The sequence below is a fragment of the Odontesthes bonariensis genome, chromosome 3 (assembly GCF_027942865.1).
Source record: "Odontesthes bonariensis isolate fOdoBon6 chromosome 3, fOdoBon6.hap1, whole genome shotgun sequence".
Classification (NCBI taxonomy): Eukaryota; Metazoa; Chordata; class Actinopteri; order Atheriniformes; family Atherinopsidae; genus Odontesthes; species Odontesthes bonariensis.
In genome coordinates, this window is record NC_134508.1 from 13,181,174 (window position 1) to 13,202,240 (window position 21,067).

Genomic DNA, 21,067 nt, shown 5'->3' on the forward strand with positions numbered 1-21,067 from the left:
TTCTTGTAAAATCATTATTTATTCCAACTTTTCAATAGAGAAAATGTAATTTCCTTAATGTGGTATGCTTAAATTCTCAATTCTATACAAAAACTGTATGTAAAACTTTAGGTGAAACATTTACAAATATACAGGAAGAAACTCCAGTTTCTTAAGACACACATATTAAAAACCTAAAGGGCCGTCCAGTAGCACACTACAACAGAAGCAGCTAAAAGCAACGATTGTTGTCAGTCACCATTAGAAGAGTAAAAACGTGTGTGTCAGGAAGCTACAAAAATAGAGTTTCACTTAGAAGCAATGTTTGGTATAGCAACAGACGTTAGAAGCCTTCAAAAACCTGTTTGAGTTTTAGATAAATGCCAAGGTAATTTCAAAGAAAAACAAATTTGACAGATTAGGATAGAAAAAGAAAAGTTTCACTCTCCGAAAAGCTAATGACTAATCTTAAACACGTGATATGCAGGTAAAAAGCACATTTTGTTTCAAATTTAAGCAATATGAAACAACTGAGGTGTCGCATAATATTAAATAAATAACTAAACATTCATTTAAGTTGGAATTTAGTAAATAAATACTGTGGAAAAAAAATCAAGTAAAGTAGTAGAGATAACAGAGAGTGAGCTACGGCTTCATCATTTACAGCTGGGTTTTTTGCTCATGGATGGTTGTATGGCTTATTCATAGTTAGGAAGGCAACTCAGTACGTAACACAATTTGGAGTTCAAACCAATTCAGCTGTCAAAAAATAAATAAAAAATGTATGTGTGGTCTAATAAAACGAGATTTCCATTGCTTTAAAGCATATTGTGCACTCGAAATTCAGAAAATAAACTGTACTATAATGCAGTGCACAACTATACGTCATTTGTTCAAAGAAAGAAAGAAACCTTCCTCATAAAACTTATGATCCATTTTTGCACCATCTTAAAAACAGAAGTTGAACAGGGTAAATAAAGGGTCATTCGGTCAATGAAAGGAAAAAGGCATTATTTGAGGAGGGAGGTAGAGAGGCCTTCCACAATGGCTACTGTTGTATTCCAGGTGTAAAAAACAAACAAAAAAACCTGAAAATGTACCAAATTGATGGTCTCTTCTTTACCTAAAAGGAGTCTCTTATGTTCTATGTGGCGGGAGTGTTTGGTCTCTCCACACACATCCCCTTCTCTTTTCCTCTCTCCTCCTCCCCGCTCTGACATCAAGCCTACTTAAGAAAGCCCTTGTAGAGGAAATGGGAGCGGCTGGTAAATCTCTCGTTCTCCAAACAGAAGAGCAGGTCCCTGAGATTGACACGTGTGATGCGTTGTCGTGTGGGTCTGGAGCCCGAGGAGCCAGGCCCGCCGGACACGGAGGCCCCTGTTCCTGATCCCTGCCAGATGACAAACGGTGATGAGAAGGAGAAACAAAGTGTGAGCACGCCGACTGGGTGTGGGGCGTTTGCCAGTCGTAAAAGGAGCGGTGTGATGATAAATGTGGAAGAGCCCCGAGCTCTTTCCCCCATAACTGTTGAATAAATACTGTTGAGCAGTATGGAGCAGCACAGTGGCTGCATAGGTGCAGATGCCCCCAGAATCCAAAAACAACCAGATTACGCTGATCAGTCATGGGCAGACAGGAGAGCTCATTAAAAGAATTCCAGTGTGCTCAAACAACATGAAGAAATATATCACGATATGTAGCAGCTGAAGACATTCTTCTTTAGACAGGCTTTTAGTTGATTGGCCCGATGTCACTTTTTGTATCTATATATGAACTTGTTTTCTCTTTGTAATTTTGTTTTACTGTGTAAAGCACTTTGTGATTTTTATTTGTGAAAGGTGCTATATAAATAAAAGTTCTTCTTCTTCAGCATGACCGACTCATTGCGTGTAGCACTTCCATAGATTTGACACCTTTTCAGGTCTCTTCATCATATAACTGAGCCGCACTGAGCTCCAGCGACAAAATGCTAGCAGATACATGTTGTTTTTTAATTGAATTATGAGAAAGTATGAGATTCTGTGATGACTGTAACACCGCATGAGACTAATGTGATTCGAAATTTGTTTTGATCCATGTTCGTAAGAGTCAGCTGACAGCTCCATGAGTGCAGGCTGACCCAATGAGAGGCATCATCGTGTAGTTTCCAGGCACAGATGACTGGCAGGTTTCTGAGTGATGTGGGCCGTCAGTGACAGCTTGGGATCAAATAAACTTTGTGTTCAAATTAAATGGGACTGATGGACGAATGTACTAGAGATGGGATTTATGGCTCTTTTGGGGGATCCGGCTCTTTATGGCTCGTTCCTTTCAAAGAGCCGTTCAAAAAACTGGCTCGTTTGGCTCTTTTTTTAAAAATATTTTTTAAGTATTTTAGGCTTATAATCAATTTCCGCCATGTCCGCTCGTACCCATGGTTACTCAAAAGATTTTCTTAGTCCTATTTGACCGTCTCTGGTTACTCCACAAACGCAAAGTCCTGCACACATTTGGGAATGCGGCAGAAATCATACATAAGATGCATAAGTTACATTTAGCTTTGGTATCCCCCTCAGCTGAAAAGTGGTCCCAATATTGCTCCTCTTTCTCTGGCTCATTTCGAAACAAATTTGGCTGCTTCCCTTTCTGTCCCTTTCTGCGAGCAATGAGTGACTGACTCTCTGACTAGATTCCTATATTACTTTTCCCTCACATTCTATGTGTGCGCGTGTCGGTGTGGCGCCGCTTAGGCGCTTATTTTCGCGCCACGAAGGCCTCCCCCCCATACAGAAGTGTCAGTCACTCACTGCTCATGTGAAGGGCACGTGCAAGCTGCCTGCGCCCTACCCCCCCTACTCGTAGTTGTCCTATGTGGGGGGAATCCGCAACTAGATGTCCCCTGGGAGCTGCGTGAAACACGCATGAGTAAAAAAAAAAAGAAAAAAAAGAACGAGAAATAGAACGGCTCCCGCACCGCCGCGACTCGGCTCCCTTCGTTCATATCAAAGAGCCGTTCAAAAGAACCGGCTCGTTCGCGAACGTCACAACACTAGAATGTACCAACAAACACGCAGAGATAACCTGAATACACGGCAGGTGCGGTGGCAGGAAATGTGCAGAAAGGATTTATTGTCTTCAGTGTTACCTCAGCTGAAGCAGAGGAGGATGGAGAGTCCAGATTCCTCCTCTTCTTCCGGGGGCCGATGGCTGCCAGAGCAGTCAGGTTGGCCTCCCTCTGCCTCATCTGAGCCAACTCCTGCTGCTGCATCTGAACAGCACACACAAACCAAGACATGAAGCAGTCACATACGGTGCAGAAATGTCCAGAAACAGAGACATGCAGGATGTCCTCCACCTCTCCTCGTACCTCTTTTGCCTTTTGCTTCAGACGCAGCTGCTCTGGATCCTCCTGCCGAGCTCGAGACTGAAAGGTCAAAGTCAAACACTTTTATGAAAGAGTGAAAGTCTAATTCACAGATGCTTGTAGACTTTAGTTATTTGTGTGCAATGAAACCTATTAAAGGTTAATCGTGTGGAAGATTTTTGCTTTGAAAAGCAGACTTCTTCCTTTAAGCAGCACGATTGTAGAATAAGAGCACATTCTGAGCTTTGTCTCGTTAACTTCAGATGACTAAAATCTATAGATTGCTTTTTACTTAATGTCACATGGTTTTGGTGTTTATTTCCTCCAAAATGCCACACACATGCAGCACACATCTATTACGGTGCCTATTGGCGGAGTGATCTTTGCTCCGAAGAGAGTAAAGATCACAGGTGTATTCTTTTGTCTGTACAAAAAAACTGTACAAAATATAAAGAGACTTCCATTATAAAAAGCTATAAGACGCCAACTGTTGTTATGCCTTTAGTGACCATTAAATCTGAAAGATTAAAAAAAATTAAAAAAAATGAATTCATTATTTTTTTATCTTCATCTGTGAAGATGAACTCTTCAATCTAATAGGAAACTTTTCAAAACACTTATTCAAACTCGGTGTGAGAGCAGGCAACAGTCGGACGGATCTCTTTGATGTCTGTACCTTAGCTGCCTTCAGGAGGATCTCTCTCTCCTGCTCTTCCTTTCTCTGCTTCTCCAACTGGTCCAGCTGCTCAAAGAACTTCAGCTGAGTGCGAACATCACTGCTCTGCTCATAGTTGTCATCCTCCTGCCAACAGACAGCGTAGCAACATCGTTATCCCGAGACGAACCACTGACAGCACAGGTGAGGGTTTTATCAGAGGGGGTGACTTAAAGCAAGCCCTGGAGAGAAGCAGTTATCGTTCGTCTGCTTCAATCTATCAAATGTCGATTCTAATTGTGCAGGAAAGTAGTGCGTTATTGTACTTTTTGGATCCTTCAACAAACCTTGAAACTGTTTTTCTGCTGGGCGACTTGGGTGACTTTCTCAAGCAGGTTCTGAAGTCGCTGTTGAGTAGCATAGGAGACGTAGTTCACCACCTCTGCACCCAGCTCTGTGACTCCATACCTCCTACCTGGAGCAGAAACGGAGCAATAAATCGGCGTGCTGAGAGATTGCTTTTGGTCAGTAATGAGATCACCGTCTCACCTATCTCCAGCATTCTCCTCTGCAGCATCGCGCAGGACAAGAAAGCTTCGTCCTTACAGGAATGCATCACTGCGCCAACTAGTCCAGAATTAGTAGCCAGGATATTAGCGCTTTCCTCCGACAGGTTTACGCCGGCCATGGAGGCCACGTCGTTGATGTCATCGTCATCTCTGTCAACAGAGATGCAGCGAAAAACTTCACTGATGTTTTAAATGTTCATTTATATACTTTTTTTTTTTCCTGCAGCTCGGATTGTTAATTTTCCACCACCAAGTAACACGAACACCAGCTCTTACGATCAAAAACGACATGAGCCGTAGAGGTGACTGGAGAGCTTACTTGAAAGTGCCACCCGCCTCTTTCTGCTTGTTCTTTTGACCCAAAGCAGCAGCAGAGCCTTGTTTAGAAATAAGTGGCACCTCTGGCCTCAAGGGAACTGCCAGAGGAAAAAAAATAAAAAATGAAGACAGATGGAAATTTATAGGTATAAACACGCACAAACAGAAAGAACGACATCTCACCTGGCAGCAGCTCTTTCAGCTGGAGCTGCTGCTGTCCCAGCACAATGCGACCGGGAGCCTGATTCCTCAGTGTCACCATGGGGGTTGTTGTTTGGGGTACCTGAGGTCTCAAAATTGTTCTTGGCTGCTGAGAGTGGAGAACCTACGAAGAAAAAGTTGAACCCTCAACACTAGATTGTAGGTTTTTCCATGTGTATAAATCAAATTCCAAATGGCAGACATGGTTCAAACAAAGTTATAGGTTCCCATCCACAGGACAAGCATTTTTCATTTGTGAAATAATGGCAATGTGCAGCGAGTTAAGCTTTCTTTAACCACCTTATACCCTGGGGCATCAGATCACAAGGAAAGAACTTGGGAAATAAATGAAAGATAATAATCTCCCTGAAATATTATCATAAGGTTCAGACTTATCACTTGAACTCAGTGATATCACAGCTTTATCATTTTATTGACATATCAAGAGCCCCAAATCAACATATTTCAAGGGTACCAACACAACTGGCCACATCTATAAATGTAACCAAAAAGTTGAATATTTGAGTTGAGCAGATATCGTTACCACTGAGGTTGTCTGTCCTGGTTTGTTAACAGTTGGCAGGATCTGGGGCCTACTGATGGGAGATGTGAGGCGAGGGGCTGGGCTGCCCAGAACCACTGTGGTGGAGGTGGGTGAGGTGGAGGAGACTGGACCTGAGGCTGCCTGGGGAAGCTGACTCTGCTGGATGAAAGCTGCTGAGTCCGGGGTGAGCTGTCTCAAGGCTGGGAGGCTTCTCTGCAAAATTCCCCCGAAAAGTTAAAGTTTTCACCCTGAGCATGAAAAGCTGTATATTCTGATGGTATTTCCTAAAAGATAAAAGAGTAAACATGACTATAGAGTAGCGGCTTTCTTACCTTGAGGAAAGGCACAAGGTACGGTTGAGGTGAGGAGTTGAGCTCTTTGTACAATCTGCTGGTGAATTCCTCAGCTTCCAGCTTGCCCTCCTAATAAAACAGGTGAAGAGCTGAGAATAAAAGCTGTCATTTTCACAGGGATGCGTTTACATTTGTCAGTGCTTCAGGAAACCTTCAAAACTTGACACTTTAATATCACATCATAAACAGTCAGTACGTGCACAGAACTATAACCGTAGTCATCTGGAGAAAAAAAAGAAAAGAAAATTTAATTCCAAGATTTGTCTGCGTTTAATTAGACTCCTCTGACCTATGTGTACACTTTGGACTATGTGAGAAAACATTCTTCTAACTTTCCTTGTGGAACATCATGGTACATGTAAGTACAGCTGAATTCCCAGCACAGACGTTGTCTTTAAGTTACTTGAATGGTGATTTTGTCGGCTGATGCTCCGATTCTAAAATAAGGATTTTATTAGAGCAGAGCAACAGTCTAGAAGTTCTTTCACCATTTCTTCTGGTGTCATGTAAGCGTGAACGAGTGCCTCTCCTGCTGTTAGGCTCACTCACCAGCAGGTCCTTGACCAGCTCTCTCACACTAGCTGCGGTCTCTGTGGACTGTCTCCCACTGGATGCCAGCTTGATCAGTGTAGACAGGAAGTTCTTACATTTTTTCACATTCTCCATCGTCTCCTGTCCGAAAAATAAAAGGTTGAGATTAGAAACAAATTCAAGTCTCGTTTGTGCAAAGACACGGGATACGTAACGACACGGTTTGCCTTATTTTACTGTGCTGCGTTAGTCAACTGAATTCGACGCAATACTTGGAGCATCATGAACTCCACAGCGTACCCAGCCACCCAGTTCAATCTGAGCCCTCAGGGTAAGGCGACTTACTTTGCTCAGTGTTACCGAGGTAACTGTGGTCCCAGCTGTTTGGCTGAGTGTCCTCGGAGTCATTCCTGGTACTGTGGCTCCAACTGAGCTCTGGGAGAGAAGAAAAAGACTAAATCAAAACAAGCTTAGATGATTAAACTGCTTCAAGTCCTTAGAGGGCAGTGTGGCTTTTGCTCGTATACAAATAGAACTTAATGCACTCCTCATCCAGAATGTAAGCTGGGTGCTCCTTATCCAAAAGAACTTCATAGAGGATGGAAGAGACTTGGAAAAAGATCTACGATCCAATACTCATCATTCTGTGTTCATTTAATTTCAAACAAGTAAGTGTTTTTTGAAGTGTTTGTGCGAGTGTGACCCAACGGGTTTATACGTGAATAAATAGGAATGCGTGGCACATTTGTTGTTTCATGTTTGTAATGTGAACGTTTTGTGGATTTTACTCAGCTTACATTTTGACATTGAAATGACAAAATTAAGAAAAATTAAGAAATGCTTCATAGTGTAAGGGAAAATTCATTACTATATGCATTGTATTGAGTGTTCCTGTGTAAAAACTGTAATAACCTCCTGCAAGACACCAAACTGTTTTTCTCTCTTCCTTTCAATGAGGGCATTGTGTGCTCGCTATATGATTAAACAACTTTAAGGAGGATGGTGGGAAAGATGTTACGGTAGCCTTGGCTGCAGGAAGGGAGGGAAAATAGATAAAAACGCTTGAACATATCAAAGGAGCGATTACATAATAATCTGTATTATAACTGAATTGTTTTTGCCCAAGTGGTCAGAGCAGCTCTGTACTCTGTACTGTGTTGTTCTCTCTTGCAAGATATCATTAAAAGCATCTTATCTCCTCAGAAAATAACTGACTCTGTGCCTTATAATGTACCTTACTAAAATTTACTAAAATTTCCACCACAATAGTCTGAACCAAACATCTGCAGTAAAGAGTAAGAGCCTCGGATTTTTTTCCCCAACGTTCCAAATAAAAATAAAAGTGTACAATTCATTGAACGGTGTTTGAAGAACTACGCAGCAGTTTTGGCACTGCATTTCTAAAATAATCAGTGGAATCGTCTGTAAGTTAACCAACTTTCTTTTATATTCATGTCTTTAACCAAAAAAAGATGCACTTTTGCTTGTTTTCACACATGCATGGCAGCTCTGACATTTTCCAGAACTGTTCTGGGGTGGCTGCATGTGAGAAAGTAAATGCCCGCATCGTTTGCTTTATGCAGACATTTGGCAGCCAGCTCCCTGGTAACATGCCTCTAAGATCGCCAAGTGAGACAACGTGTGAATGTAGCTCACCGGGCAAGTGTATCTAATCTTCCAGATCATTTACTGCGAGGGAGTGTGCATTCTGGTAGGTAAAAGGATTTTCTGCAGAGCTGTATGCTGCTTTTCACTCGCTTGATTATATTTTTGTGTATAAGTTCAAATACATGTAGTACTGACACGACCACAAACAGGCGCCATAGAGCCTCATCCTACAGGCTTTATGTGCAGTAAACAAAAAGCAACATTCTTTTTGCACCTGCCTCCTGTCTGCTTTAGACAGACGCTCCCTGATGCTATACATACTGTGCAGTACTCCTAATGAACAATATCAGAAGCACACCGACATCAACGGACCTGTAGGAAAGGAGCTCTGTGGAGAGTGGTGGTTGCAGTGAGTGGCGTCGTGGCTGGACCGCCTTGTCGTATTATGGTGCTGGGAGGCACTTGCCTACTGATGATTGTGCTTCCAGGAGCCTGAGAAGAAGCACAAGATAAAACATGATGAGCAACACTCGATTTAATCTCACCAGAAAAAAAAAGACATTTATTGTATACGATGAATTCAAAATATTCATGAATTAAGACAGACAGTTCAACGTGATGATATGCAACTGAGCTGCTTTCCATTTATCCACTTGCTTAGTCCCATAAATACAACAGTTTACTCGAGAAGTGCAAACACAAGTGCAAATACAAACAGAAGGTGAGACGTAAGTGTTGCAGGTGTTACCCTTTTCCGGGACAAACGCAGAGAACTTACCTGGCCTGGAACTACATTTGTTGGCGCAGCTGTCCGAGGTGCCATGCCTCCCTGTGCCTGGGCTTGCATTTGAGCAAGAGCCTGCTGGGGAATCATCAGCAGCTGTCCACTGTCACTGCGCACGAGCACCATCCCTGAAGCAGGTCAGAAAGTGAGAGACCATTATACTGAAATGAGACTACGTCGTTGTATCGACAATAGCTCTAAACTGCTCGAAAGAGGTGCCGTCAAAACCAATATTTTTTTCTAAATAACGGCCATATATTGTAAAGCCAACAGGTGGAGGAAAGGCGACCACTTAATATCGTACATTCCCTTAAGAAAATAACAGATGATTGGTTTTGTGATGAGCCATCTACAAAATATGGGTATATTTATAGTGAGTGTAAAACTCACTTGATCTGGACTTTGAAAAAAAAAATGTAATTGCATGATTTGTCTGTTTATTTTTCCAATTATTGATCAAGACCTAAATAAAGTTGGTCAATCAGCCAGGAGTGTCAAACACACACACACACACGCACACCTTCTAACTTCACTCACCCGGGGGTAACTGGATGTTGTGCACACTAGGCTGTCCTGGGGAGGTCTGGGGGAGTCTTGGAGCCAACATCTGAGGTGTCAGGGCTCGGGTCCCGCCAGCAGCCATCGCAGGGGGTCTGGGTGCACTGTCTACACCGGGGTTGCCAGCAGGCTGCGGTGCAGACTGTATTATCGTTGAAGGTGGCTCCGCCTTAATGACGTGAGAGCCTCCGCTGACAGACACAGAATTGCACGGCTGGCCATTGTTTACCAGCGGAGTTTGCAAGCCAATACCTGTCTGATCTGTTGTATTGACAGCCACAGATTGGCTCACAGTATTGTTCCCGTTCAAAGTTGCACCCGACCCGGCGGTTTGCATAGACGGCCTGAATAGTGTTACAGCGGGTCCTGTTGCCTGGCTCACTGACTGAGCTGCGGCAACAACACTCCCCGAGTTCATGAGCGACGTCTGAATTACACTGTTTGACGGAGGGGACATTGTAGCACTGACCAGCCCTTTGGACAACACTGGTCCACTGTTGACAGCTGTGCCACTTGTCACAGTCGCCCCCTCGAGAGGGGCAGCGCTTCCTGAATTGTGAGAGTTCATAGTTTTGCTCCCATTAAAAGTCTGCACCGAGTATGAGCCTACTTTCCCCGAATGATTAGAGAGAAAAGTTACACCATCATTGACAACAAGTGTTTTGCCTGGCTCGTGGCCCGTGGTGGAGTCGGTGCTGGCCGTCGGTGCGTCCATAGCTGAACCATGGGGAGCTTGTTATGTGGAGACCCCCTGCACTTCAACTTGTTCAACAAGAAGAACACACGAGCTTGAATGTGATGGGACAAGACTATGGCACATCTACGGTTTTTCTTTGTCAACTCCGCAACTTGCTTTTCGGGTGTACTCGGAGAGATAAAGAGGAAAACAACATTAGTAGTTACAGCGTACCTGCTTTAGCAATCGTCTGGACCAAGTCCCAGCTGGACATTAGCTCGAGCTACCCCCTTGTCGCGGAACTACAACAATGTAAATACCGGCTGCTTCGTGCCTACCCCAATGGTTGTTGTGAGACAAGAACGATAGCAGTGACTCTACAGACCGCGCAGGATGACTAACTACCGCTTTATTCACCCCTGTCAGTAAAAAGAGTTCACCCAGCGGGCCGGGGCCAACCGCCATCTTCGCACTCCTGCGAGCTTGTGAAAACTGAGGTACTTACCGATTGACGTGCGCATGCGCACAACAGCTAAACGTCCCCAACTGGGGATTTCTGCGAACTGTGATTGGCTGTTCCAGATGGTAAAAGGCGGTACCAATGGCTTCAGCTGTCATTCCACGGGATGCTTAGGAGGGTAGAACATCACACCGGGGCGATAATGTTGTCGTCAAACCTTTCATCTTCTCTTTTGTGTTTTTGCTTGTACGATAACTATTCAGTTTCTGAATCCTGTCCTCTGACCTTTAGTGGAATAATATCGTGGTTTGCTGCAGATTTTCTAATCAAATTTTAGAGTTTATTGACACTCGAAGCACAGGGCAAGATGGCTGCAGCCAAGCGAAGTTACTGTTGTGGACAGACGTTTAAGGACGCCCCACCCTTAGAGAGGAAATGCCTTGTTCCGTCAGTCATGGGATTTGTTGCTGTAGTCTACTTCGTGAGCTGACAGGAATCAATACTAAAAATAATATTTTTATTTTTGTTAATGTTAGAAAATGATTATCCTTATCCTAATAGGCTTTATGAATTACCAGAGTCCAAACTGAGGAGTCCATGTAGGCCTACAGTATATGCTGGAAACGTGTGTTTTGCTTTTATTTTTTAAATTAGTAATATACTTGTAAAGAAATAGGCACGTGTCAATTTTTATGAGCATTTGTCCAAAAACTAATAAGCAATAAAAAAAAATTTAAAAAAAGATAAAGGAAGTTTGAAATGACTTGATATTTGGAAGTTTTCGTAATGGAACATGTTTATCTTTGACACAAAATAAATTGTCTTCAAGACCCTAAGGTTCGGTGTTGTTTGATTTTCTATCATTTTTTGTGTTAGATTTGACTTCATGCGCATTTATATTGTATGTTTATGCTATAATTTGTGTGGTTATGGGTAGAATACATCTCTACGTAATACTGTGTTATGAAGACATAGTGTAAAGAAACTTCGACCTCTCGATACCACCTGTAGACTTGCTTTTCTCCCCCGCGGTGTACGCTGACTACCTAACCAAGCCAACACTGATTAAAGCGCAGGTGATTCAGTCAGCTGCGCGGCGGTGCGTAAGTCCTATAAAGTACACAGGTGCCAACTAATTGTGCACACACTGATTAGTTAATGTTTGTGTTCCGTGGATTACTTGGTTGTAATTTAGCTGCTGCTTTTCAGTTATATTCACTGCTAATATGAGTTCCGGAGCAGGAACCCCTTATATCGGCAGTAAAATAAGTTTGATATCCAAGGCACAGATCCGTTATGAGGGAATATTGTCTTCCGTGGACACAGAAAGGTCCACGGTTGCTTTAGCTAAAGGTAGGTTGGATTCTTTTTTTTCTTCCAGCTCTCGTTCCGAGATTAATTCTGAACAGTTTGCTGGGGGTTAAATAACTGGCTGGCTTTTTCTTTTTTTTTTTTAATTCCACCAGTGAAATCCTACGGGACAGAGGACCGGCACGCCGACAGGCCAGTTCCACCCAAAGATGAAATTTATGAATATATTATTTTCAGAGGAAGTGATATCAAAGATATTACCGTTTCTGAACCTCCAAAGCCACACCATGGGCTGCCTCGTGACCCTGCCATTGTTCAGGTATAGTCAAAACTTTTACTCCTCTCATATATTTCTCTACTCATCTCTTCTAACAAAATAACTAAATTCCCCTGTCTTCATTGTTGTCATTTTAGTCATCCATTGGCTCCTCTGCTGCTTATCATCCACGCTGGAGTTCGTACAGAGAAATGATGCCCACCTTTAACCAGCTTGCTGCCAATTCTCTACTCAACCAGCAGTACAACGCTGCACTGGGCTTAAGTACAGATGATGGTCTTTTGGATGTCTGATTGCTCAGTTGTATAAATGCTGTCATCGTCCAACATGCACTTGCAGACAATTGAAGTTTACCATGTTCTTTTTGCCTCAGTACCAGGACTTCACGCCCCAGCCAGAAGAGCCCCGATGGTGGAGCAGGCCGTCCAAACCGTGCCTTCGGCCCCACAGAGGAGGGGAAAGACCTTAACCCAGCCACAGAGCAGACAACTTGAACGTCCCATCCAGCACTCTGCTCAGGATGGTTCTCGGCTTGAGAAGGAAAACATGCCCACTCGTAAGCAGACTTCAGTTATTGTTAATCATTGCTTTTTTTTTTTTTTTTTTTTTTTTTTTTTTTTTTTTTCACATTTGGGGGAGGTGACAGCTGTATTTTATTAAACATGTGTTTAGGTCAGACATCACAACCATCTGCAGCAAAGTTTCAAGGACAAAATGCTGAGAAACAGAAAAGAAGGCAAAAACAAGGTATTAAATGCACATTTTCAGTGTGTTTGGGTCTATTCTGTTGACAAATGTAATGATCAGAGATCAACATTAGCTGAAGCTGCTTCTAGATTTTCTCTGAACTCATTTCCATTTTCATTTGAACTTTTTCCGGGTGTCCGTTCGCAGGAAATCGCAGGTCCAGGACCAGAAGTAGAGGCCAACTTCTTGCAAAAGACTCCAAGGCAACAACTTTGGAGTTTGAGTCAGATTTTGATTTTGAAACTGCAAATGCTCAGTTCAGAGATGACTTTACAAAGGAGGAGGTCGTAGGTATGTTTAAATCGCACCGTTGGTTCACTGTCGCCTAGAAGCTGCAAACATTAACGTGCGCTACTCTGAACACTTCTACAGGAGAGAAGGTGGACTCGCCAGAGACCCAGGACAGCCCAGTTATGCAAGAAGAGGAAACCCTTGCAGAAAAGTACTACGACAAAGCCAAATGCTTCTTTGACAACATCTCTGCAGATCTGAAGCCCAGGTGACCTTTATTCATATTTGTTTGGTCTTCATCACATCTTTGTTAAGTTATGCATTGTATTCAGTTTTGTTTTTTGTTTTTTTTCTCCTCCCAATGTGGCCTCAGGAGAACCACTTGGGCAGAGGAGAAAAAGCTGAATATAGAAACATTTGGAGTGCCTGGGCGCTTCCTGAGGGGCAGAGGATTGAGGGGCCGTGGACGCAAAGTGCCAATCACCACTGAGCAGCGAGCCCTCCCTAAAATTGGTAGTGGGCGAGTGTGATGGATTCTTCTTTAATGCTTCTGTAAATATTGTAGTTTTGTACTTTAAAGAAAAAGGACTCCCCCCTTTTTTTTTTTTTTTTTTTTTTTCTTAAATCTCAAATGTGCATACAGGAGAATACTAAAGTTTGGATCCTTTACATACGATGGGAGAGCAATTTCTTTTTAATCCAGCAGCTGTGTGCTAAACAAATTTTTCATTGATTGGTCTGGAAACATGAGTATGGACTGTCTGAACAGCCCAGACATGCCCTTTTTGTTTTTCTTGGTAAATGTATTGACTTGTGTACTCAACTGTTATGGAGGGCCATATGCTTAAAAAAATGAATGGCTACTTTATTTTTTCTTTTTTTTCTTTCACCATTCTTGTAAAAACAAACTGGAGACCATGTAACAGTTGCTATTAAATGTCATGTTGCCTACATATTGCCTGTTGTCTTTTTGGTGGCTTGCAAATGGAAGCCAGTTGCTTGAAGTGTGGGCCCAAGTCTGCCAGCACCCTTTTGAATATTTCTGAATCATAATCTTCGTCAGGAATGGTGATGCACTCGAGCTCTGAGAGGTTGTCGGAGTCCCCCTCCTCTTCATAGAGATGAGGCTTATAATCCAGCAAATCTTCTGTCTCTTTGAGAAAAGAGAGCTTCTGTAGATGGAGCAGAAAACATTGAAGCAAGTGTAAAGGCAGTGCTCGTGTTTTAAGCTCATACATGCATTTGTTGAGGGGGGGGTTCTGCAGTGTGCACATGACAAGACGCACTTACTAACCTTAAGAAACAGGGATGGAAGGGCTGCACCTGTTGCATAGCTTGAATTCTCTGTGTTAAAGAGATTCATTGTGCACATGTCTTCAAACTGTAAAAAGGAAAAGTAATTGTCTTCAGCTTGTTTGTCAAAGCAACACAAGGTCAACTGTTCTAACAAGTTTACCTGGTGGATGTGGCCGTTGGCTACTGGAGAAGTCAATGTCTGAGGATTGGGTGGGGGAAGCAAAAATAAATGGCATGTTCAGTAATGACATGTTGCCTCTCACTGGGTGCATATTACCTGATTCCAGCTGTTGCTGAATAGGTAAGTAGAACTTTTCTGTCTGTCCCCTAAATGTTTGCTGGAGTATTGCTTCATACCCTAGAACGACAAAAAAAATCGGTTGAACTAAAGTGCCATCTGTTCACAGCACACTTTTTTTTCTTTCTCCTTTCAGCTTAATCTGTAACCCACCTTTGAAAACTTGTTTTGCATCACATTGTGGTGACTCTGCCAGTTGGATGGACCATAGTGCTTCTCATAAGCAGATGCTGCCACAATACCTTCTCGTACCTTTTACAACAAAGGGTAATGATCACTTATTTCTTAAAATGGGTCACTTTTGTTTGAAAAACTTTTGAAGCTGTAACCTTGCAGTCTGTTCCTGGTGTCTCAGAATTTGATGCGAGGAGGGTTCCTCCAAGGGACTCTTCAGTCTGCAAAGTGGTGAACTCTTCTTTGCAGGAGATGACAACAGCCAGCAGCAGCAGTACTGTAAAACATAATTGAGGTAATAAGAACTCCAATATTTCTCATGCTGTATTCCAATACAAATTAAAAAAAAAAAGCTGAGTCTTTCTTACATAAAAACAAACTTAACGAAGCCAACACCATGCCTACAGCGCCATGGGCAACTTTTGATGTGGTATCTGTGCGACTGCGGCAGTTGGGTGTCGCAGAGCAGTCACACACGACCACACTGAGGTTGTAAACGCCGTACATTCCCTGCGTGTCAGAAATCTTGAGGTCAATTGTGTGTAAACCAACGAACACACCGGGCTCCTTCACCAAACCAGCTGTGAAACCTGTCGCAATAAAATTATTTACATTTGTGATTCTGGTGTTTTCCTGTAAATAAATAAATAAAACTTTTTTTTTTTTTTTTTTTTTATTTCTGCATTGCATAGCCATTTCTACCATATCTGGGATTCAGTTTCCATTTTCCTTCAACATTCCCCAACAATTCAAACTTGAAAGGCCCACTGAATGGATTTCCATCTGGGTCAAAGGCCGTGATATTGGCAGTGTTTGGGCCGTCAGACACACAGATATCCACATAGTCCGCTGCTGGCTGCGGCACGTTGTCGTTCTGGTCAGTCACATGGAGCTGCAGTGTAGCTGTGCCTGTCATGGGTGGCTTACCTGTCCGGAAATCAAAAGAATAATTTCACCTTTTACTACAATAACTGTCAGATTTTACTAGAGAAATACCAGTGTGTGCGTTTACCATCATCAACTGCATGCAGCAAGATTGTATAGAGGCCATCAACAACATGAGGAGATTCTCTATCAGGTGTCTTAATTGTGGTGATATCCCCAGTGTGGGGGTCAACTGTGACCCAGCCTGCAGGATCACTTCCCACTTTGTATCTGCAGATAAATATTATTAACTTGATTACAACATACGAGGGTCTAGATTGGAGCTTAAACATGTTGGATAAAATATTGAGTTTACACAAAATCAGTGTCTGAGTCCTGAGCGACCACTTTCTCCACCCAGGTTCCTACAGGTGCGTTCTCCTCCAACGTGGCCGCTTTGACAATCGCCCTGAATTCTGGGCGGTCGTTGGTGTCCTCTACCTCAATGATGACACTGATAGATTGAGGCTGACCCACACCACCAGGATGGTGACCTTCTCTGGTGTCAACTTCCCAGAGACCTGAGGACGTCTTCTCCTTCACTTTACAGGAGAAATATGGCATCTCATTTTCCACAGAGATTGACAGCTCCCTCCGTGCCCCATCCTCAAAGTCTATAGGCTGAAATTATACAACATTCAACATTTGAATGTTGTCAATTGGGATGTAAAACATATTACATGTCAGATTAGGTCGGTGTTGCTGTAATGTAAATATGCAGCTCACACACCGCTTACTTTTACTACTGTCAGGATTCCGTCATTGGTTTCTGGGTCTGTCTCTATCTTGAAGTGCCTCCCCTTGTCACCGTGTATGGTGTATCTGGCTCTCCATGCCCTGCTGTTTACCGTGTCTTTGTCAGTCACGTGTAACCGCAGAGGAGAGGACCCCGATTGATTTTCCTTCACTTTGCCGGTGCCCTGTTGTTTAATTTTAGGGTGTAGAGATTATTAAAATGTGCAAATAAGTACAAAAATGTCTTTGTGTGTTGATGGAGATTATCAAAAGTGTCAGATTAAGTGGTGTCAACTTGTGTTGACCACAGCACCAGCACCAGCACCACCACATGCAATATTTGAAACTGTTGATGTCCGCAAAATCAGAAACAGTGAGAGACCTCTCTGTGAAAAATCTAATCCAACCTATTATAGCTTTTTGGGGTTTTTGGAGCTGTTGACGTGTGGTTTGGTTCTCAAAATGGCACCAAGCAAAGCCGTTTCACAGAACAAAGTCCTGATGGAAAATAGTTAAATGGGATGCTGCTGAGTTATAAAGCCAAGGTGGTTGCCTACTGTTTGACCGCTGATGATGGGAAGGTGGTTGTTACCATCCTGGACATGAATGACAACCGTGGTTGAACTGGACAATCTGACCACCTTGCCGTGGTCTTTGGCCTCTACCAGCACCGTAAACATTTTGGCCACCTTAATACAAGCAAACGAAGACTGTTACATTAAGAAAATAATCCATTTCCCTCCAAAGCAGCTTGATCATTTTAAATCAATCTTACAATTTTGATCAATTCTAGTTGCCAACACTAACAATCGTTAAAATCACTGTCCATGTCAATTTAGTTAAGTCTTTGTGAATACTTTTAAAAAAAACTTTATGGGCGTGCACATACATACCACGTCAGATAATATTTCCCTGGTCAGGTGATCAAGATCAAGCTGAACAGAACACATTCACTACTTCAAAAGGCCCACACTGGCAGTAATAAATTATATAAAAACTTATCTCTGTACCTCAAAATTGTGCATCCACAAGAAAAAAATCTCTCATGCCATCATAATTGCTTGGGATATATGACTATATCTTCTTCTTCACTGAGTGGGGATGAATCGGGATCTGTGAATTTGCTAATCTGCCTTCCCTGTTCCTGTGAAGCAATCACCAAATCTAATATTGGTGTAGGTCATAAGCATATGGAATAATGAATTTACTTTCTATGTTTTCAACAATTCAGGTGCAGCTGATTCCAGGAGCCAGGCTAACTGATAGCTGCTAGTTTGCTCAGCATTCCCAGAGGTAGCACGGTTTTCAGGATTAACAGCACACAGCAGAGGCAAGGCCAAGTAAGAAGCTGCTGCTCTTCTTTGAGCCATGTGAGCCATTTAAAAGCTCGCTCACATCAGGAGCCTGTGGGAGTGCTGGGTTAGCCCTGTCGCATGCAAAGCTAATTTTTGTCCTTGGCTTTGAGCTGGCTCACAGGGTGCCGTGACTTTTTTGTTGGCCCTTACTTCTGCTGTGTTTACTCTTCCAGCTCCCAGGTTATCCCAGTTCCAAATCCTATCTAGCTCTTTGAGTGCTACACCTTTTAGCTCAGCCTTGTCTCTACCTAACCTTTACCAAATTCTATTTAGCTTGCTAATTTGTATTTTCATCTGTCTGTTCCTCGCAACATATTTAAATGAGCAGCCCATAAGAAGTTAGGATTGGTTGGTGCTGGACACCATAAAGTTCTTGCCTTCTGAGACTTTCAATGGGTCTCAAAATACATGAAGCACAAGTCCTCAGTCATATCACTGATGGCTGATACATAAAAAAACGTCTAATGGACATGTTTAATAGGTTCTAAGCTGTTTTTTAGCAGACGCCAAAAGTGTGTCTTGCCTCATGATCCAAACATCCTTTAAATGACATTGCTCCAGACTTCTCGATTAAGAATTCAGTGTCTGGAAGGTTTGGAGATACAGATTTGATTTCGTAGTGGAAAGTCGAGTTTGGTGTTCCTCTCTGGTCTCTGTCATGAGCCAGCACAGTCAAGAGATGAGAGCCTGTTGGGAAATAATGACACAAAGAAAGGACTGTGCTTGATAAACAATATTAAAACTCGGTTAAAAAGAGGAGGCTTGTCTTTTTTTCTTACCTTGTCTGTTATCCTCATTAACAGTGATTTCATACAGATTCCTCTCAAAGCGTGGGGGATTGTCATTGATGTCCAGTATCGAAATCTCAATTCCTAATTTAGTGTCAGTTGATAAATCTGTCTTTTTGGCTTCAAATCTTAGCTACAGATAAGAGGATATCATGCAAAGTTAGTCTCATAATCAGGAAATGTAGGCCTACTTGATGAAATTGTTGACAAAAATTGAGGACAAAACTGATTTTAGCATAAAGTTTAAATAATGTGCATTCAGATATATTCTCATCTTAAGTATAATATAAGGTGCAATAAAACAAATCAGCATTCAATTTGTATCTTTAGTAATTGGCTGTTTAATCTGTTCCTCTGTGTTTGATATACTTCCATTAACAACTCAAAATCAAAGATTTCTAAAATCAACACTTTTGTCTTGAGCAGTGTCAGATGCTGATGTGTAACATGTGTTGAGTCTAACCTTGAGCATTGTCTTCTGCTCATAGTCCAGAGCCCTGTGAACATACAGGGTGCCAGAATCCTTTTCAATGGACAGGACTCCCTTTGGCTCTTCGTCCACTCCTTCGCCAAACAATTCAAAGTATACTTGATATTTGCGGTCAATATTTACCTGTAACAGTCCCAGTGCGATATTCATTTGCAACACATCAGTTTACATAAATATCTACATCTAGGTAGAGATGACAGATGTTAGCAGATGTTTTTTTATAACAGGAAGCTGAGGATGTAGAAGCTTTTTCCTGCTCTAACTGTGGAATATAGTATCTTGCTCCAACATAGCTAATAACTCTTTGATTCCCACACAGTTATTAATGGGTGGCTGTCAAGAAGTCAATCTCAAACAGTACTGAAGCAGTGTGAGATCATCGTAACAGAAAACAGAACAAAACGGAGCCCTTATCTAAAAAGGGGCTTTGGAATGTCCATTGAGAAGCCTGGAAAATAATTACTAGAATTAATTTCAGAAATCACAAGCTTGCCTAGTATGATCCAGGTTATGCTGTAGAATAAAGGTCATCATACCAAACACTGACTTTTAAGCTTGTTATAGTTCTACAAACTCCTGTTCTTCCCTTATATAATTCCATTTTTTTCAATAAACTGCTTCACCTATTTTACCTTTTTCCCAGCAATATATAAACAAATTACTCAAGGTGACTCAGACGTTTGCACAGTAGGCTACTGTTTTATGATGGAATTACACATTCCGTCAGACAATCTCGGATCAGTTTGATTTTCTCACCTTGCCCAAAGCATAGGGGAACGGTCCCAGATGTCCCTCTTCAATCTCGAAGGAGTCGATAATCCAAGACCTCCTATTACGGCTAAGCAGCTCAGAGCATGTCGGAGTTGTCAGATAATAAACCTGAAAGACAAACAGCCAGCCAAACCTTAAGTGCACAATTTCCACATGAAGCACGTAACTGTGCAGTGTAGGAATTTTTGTTTGTGGCCACAGACTGACAGTTCATAATTTATGTCCTTTGTACACTGGGGAATGAACATGTAAAGGACCTTTTTGTTCCGTAGTCGATGAACCAGTTCCCATGACACATACACAAAGGCATTTTTTTAAAGAAAACATTATTTCTTTGCGTATTTGAGTGACAGCAAACATGAACGTTTTCAATGGAAATTTGCGATAGATTTTCATAGAATGATCTCAAAAACCATAACATCAATTATATACAGTTTAAGAAACCATTTTGTCTGAATCTCAATCAAAAGAACCTGAAAAAAAGAGATTCATACACACACAAAAAAATGCTAGATTTGATTGTAAATTGATATGTATAAACAAACAGCAAAGTAAAAGCATACATTTTAAAGTAAAAGCAGAAAGAGTTAGAAAAAAAAGTGTTGCTACATACCAGGAGGAAGAAGAGCATGATGCTTGTTCAGTAACTCCAGCTCAGAGTGTGTGAGGACTGGATTTTTCCCCCACATACAATACCCTGCCCCTTAGGTTCCACACCCACAAACATAAGTGTAATAATTACAGGGACAGCATGTACATATGAGTGTGTCTGTTCAGGCATCTTGTTATTTACGCCCCTCTATACGTCACGGTGTACAGATAAGCTCTTTCAACTGAACAATGGTTACTGTGATCTAGTTTTACTGACATTTGACATGTTTCTGCAAAACAGTCATGACACTAGCAAAAAGTCTGATGAGTACAGGTTATCTCTTCACCTTCTCAGTATTTGATTCTGATGATACAGTCTCCATCCATCCATCCATCCATTTTCTATATCCGCTTAATCCGTTGGTCGGGTCACAGGGGGGGCTGGAGCCTATCCCGGTGGTCATGATACAGTCTCATAATGTCAAATTGTTTGTTGCTTT

General features: G+C 42.1%; 3 protein-coding genes across 3 annotated transcripts; 1 reads left to right on the top strand and 2 right to left on the bottom strand.

Moving 5' to 3' along the window:
- Positions 1–10,704, bottom strand: taf4a (TAF4A RNA polymerase II, TATA box binding protein (TBP)-associated factor). The gene is made up of 15 exons (XM_075460367.1): positions 9,423–10,704; positions 8,880–9,013; positions 8,474–8,593; positions 6,839–6,928; positions 6,512–6,634; positions 5,942–6,031; positions 5,610–5,822; positions 5,048–5,189; positions 4,866–4,962; positions 4,527–4,696; positions 4,325–4,452; positions 3,999–4,124; positions 3,326–3,382; positions 3,104–3,226; positions 1–1,369 (listed from the first exon to the last, which is right to left on the bottom strand). Exons 1-15 carry the CDS (start codon positions 10,156–10,158, stop codon positions 1,205–1,207), a joined length of 2,514 nt encoding a protein of 837 aa, XP_075316482.1. The 5' UTR covers positions 10,159–10,704; the 3' UTR covers positions 1–1,204.
- Positions 10,206–14,104, top strand: LOC142376793 (protein LSM14 homolog B-like). Its single transcript, XM_075460368.1, has 8 exons — positions 10,206–11,932; positions 12,046–12,209; positions 12,305–12,431; positions 12,541–12,723; positions 12,840–12,914; positions 13,062–13,205; positions 13,287–13,413; positions 13,519–14,104. Exons 1-8 carry the CDS (start codon positions 11,806–11,808, stop codon positions 13,673–13,675), a joined length of 1,104 nt encoding a protein of 367 aa, XP_075316483.1. The 5' UTR covers positions 10,206–11,805; the 3' UTR covers positions 13,676–14,104.
- Positions 13,983–20,607, bottom strand: cdh27 (cadherin 27). The gene is made up of 16 exons (XM_075459970.1): positions 20,590–20,607; positions 19,962–20,084; positions 19,179–19,328; positions 18,707–18,848; positions 18,451–18,614; positions 17,130–17,261; positions 16,575–16,757; positions 16,154–16,458; positions 15,926–16,068; positions 15,616–15,840; positions 15,282–15,503; positions 15,069–15,190; positions 14,893–14,991; positions 14,719–14,799; positions 14,440–14,526; positions 13,983–14,317 (listed from the first exon to the last, which is right to left on the bottom strand). The coding sequence occupies exons 1-16, from the start codon at positions 20,605–20,607 to the stop codon at positions 14,078–14,080; spliced, it is 2,436 nt and encodes an 811-aa protein (XP_075316085.1). The 3' UTR covers positions 13,983–14,077.
- Between the last annotated feature and the right edge of the window lie 460 nt (positions 20,608–21,067).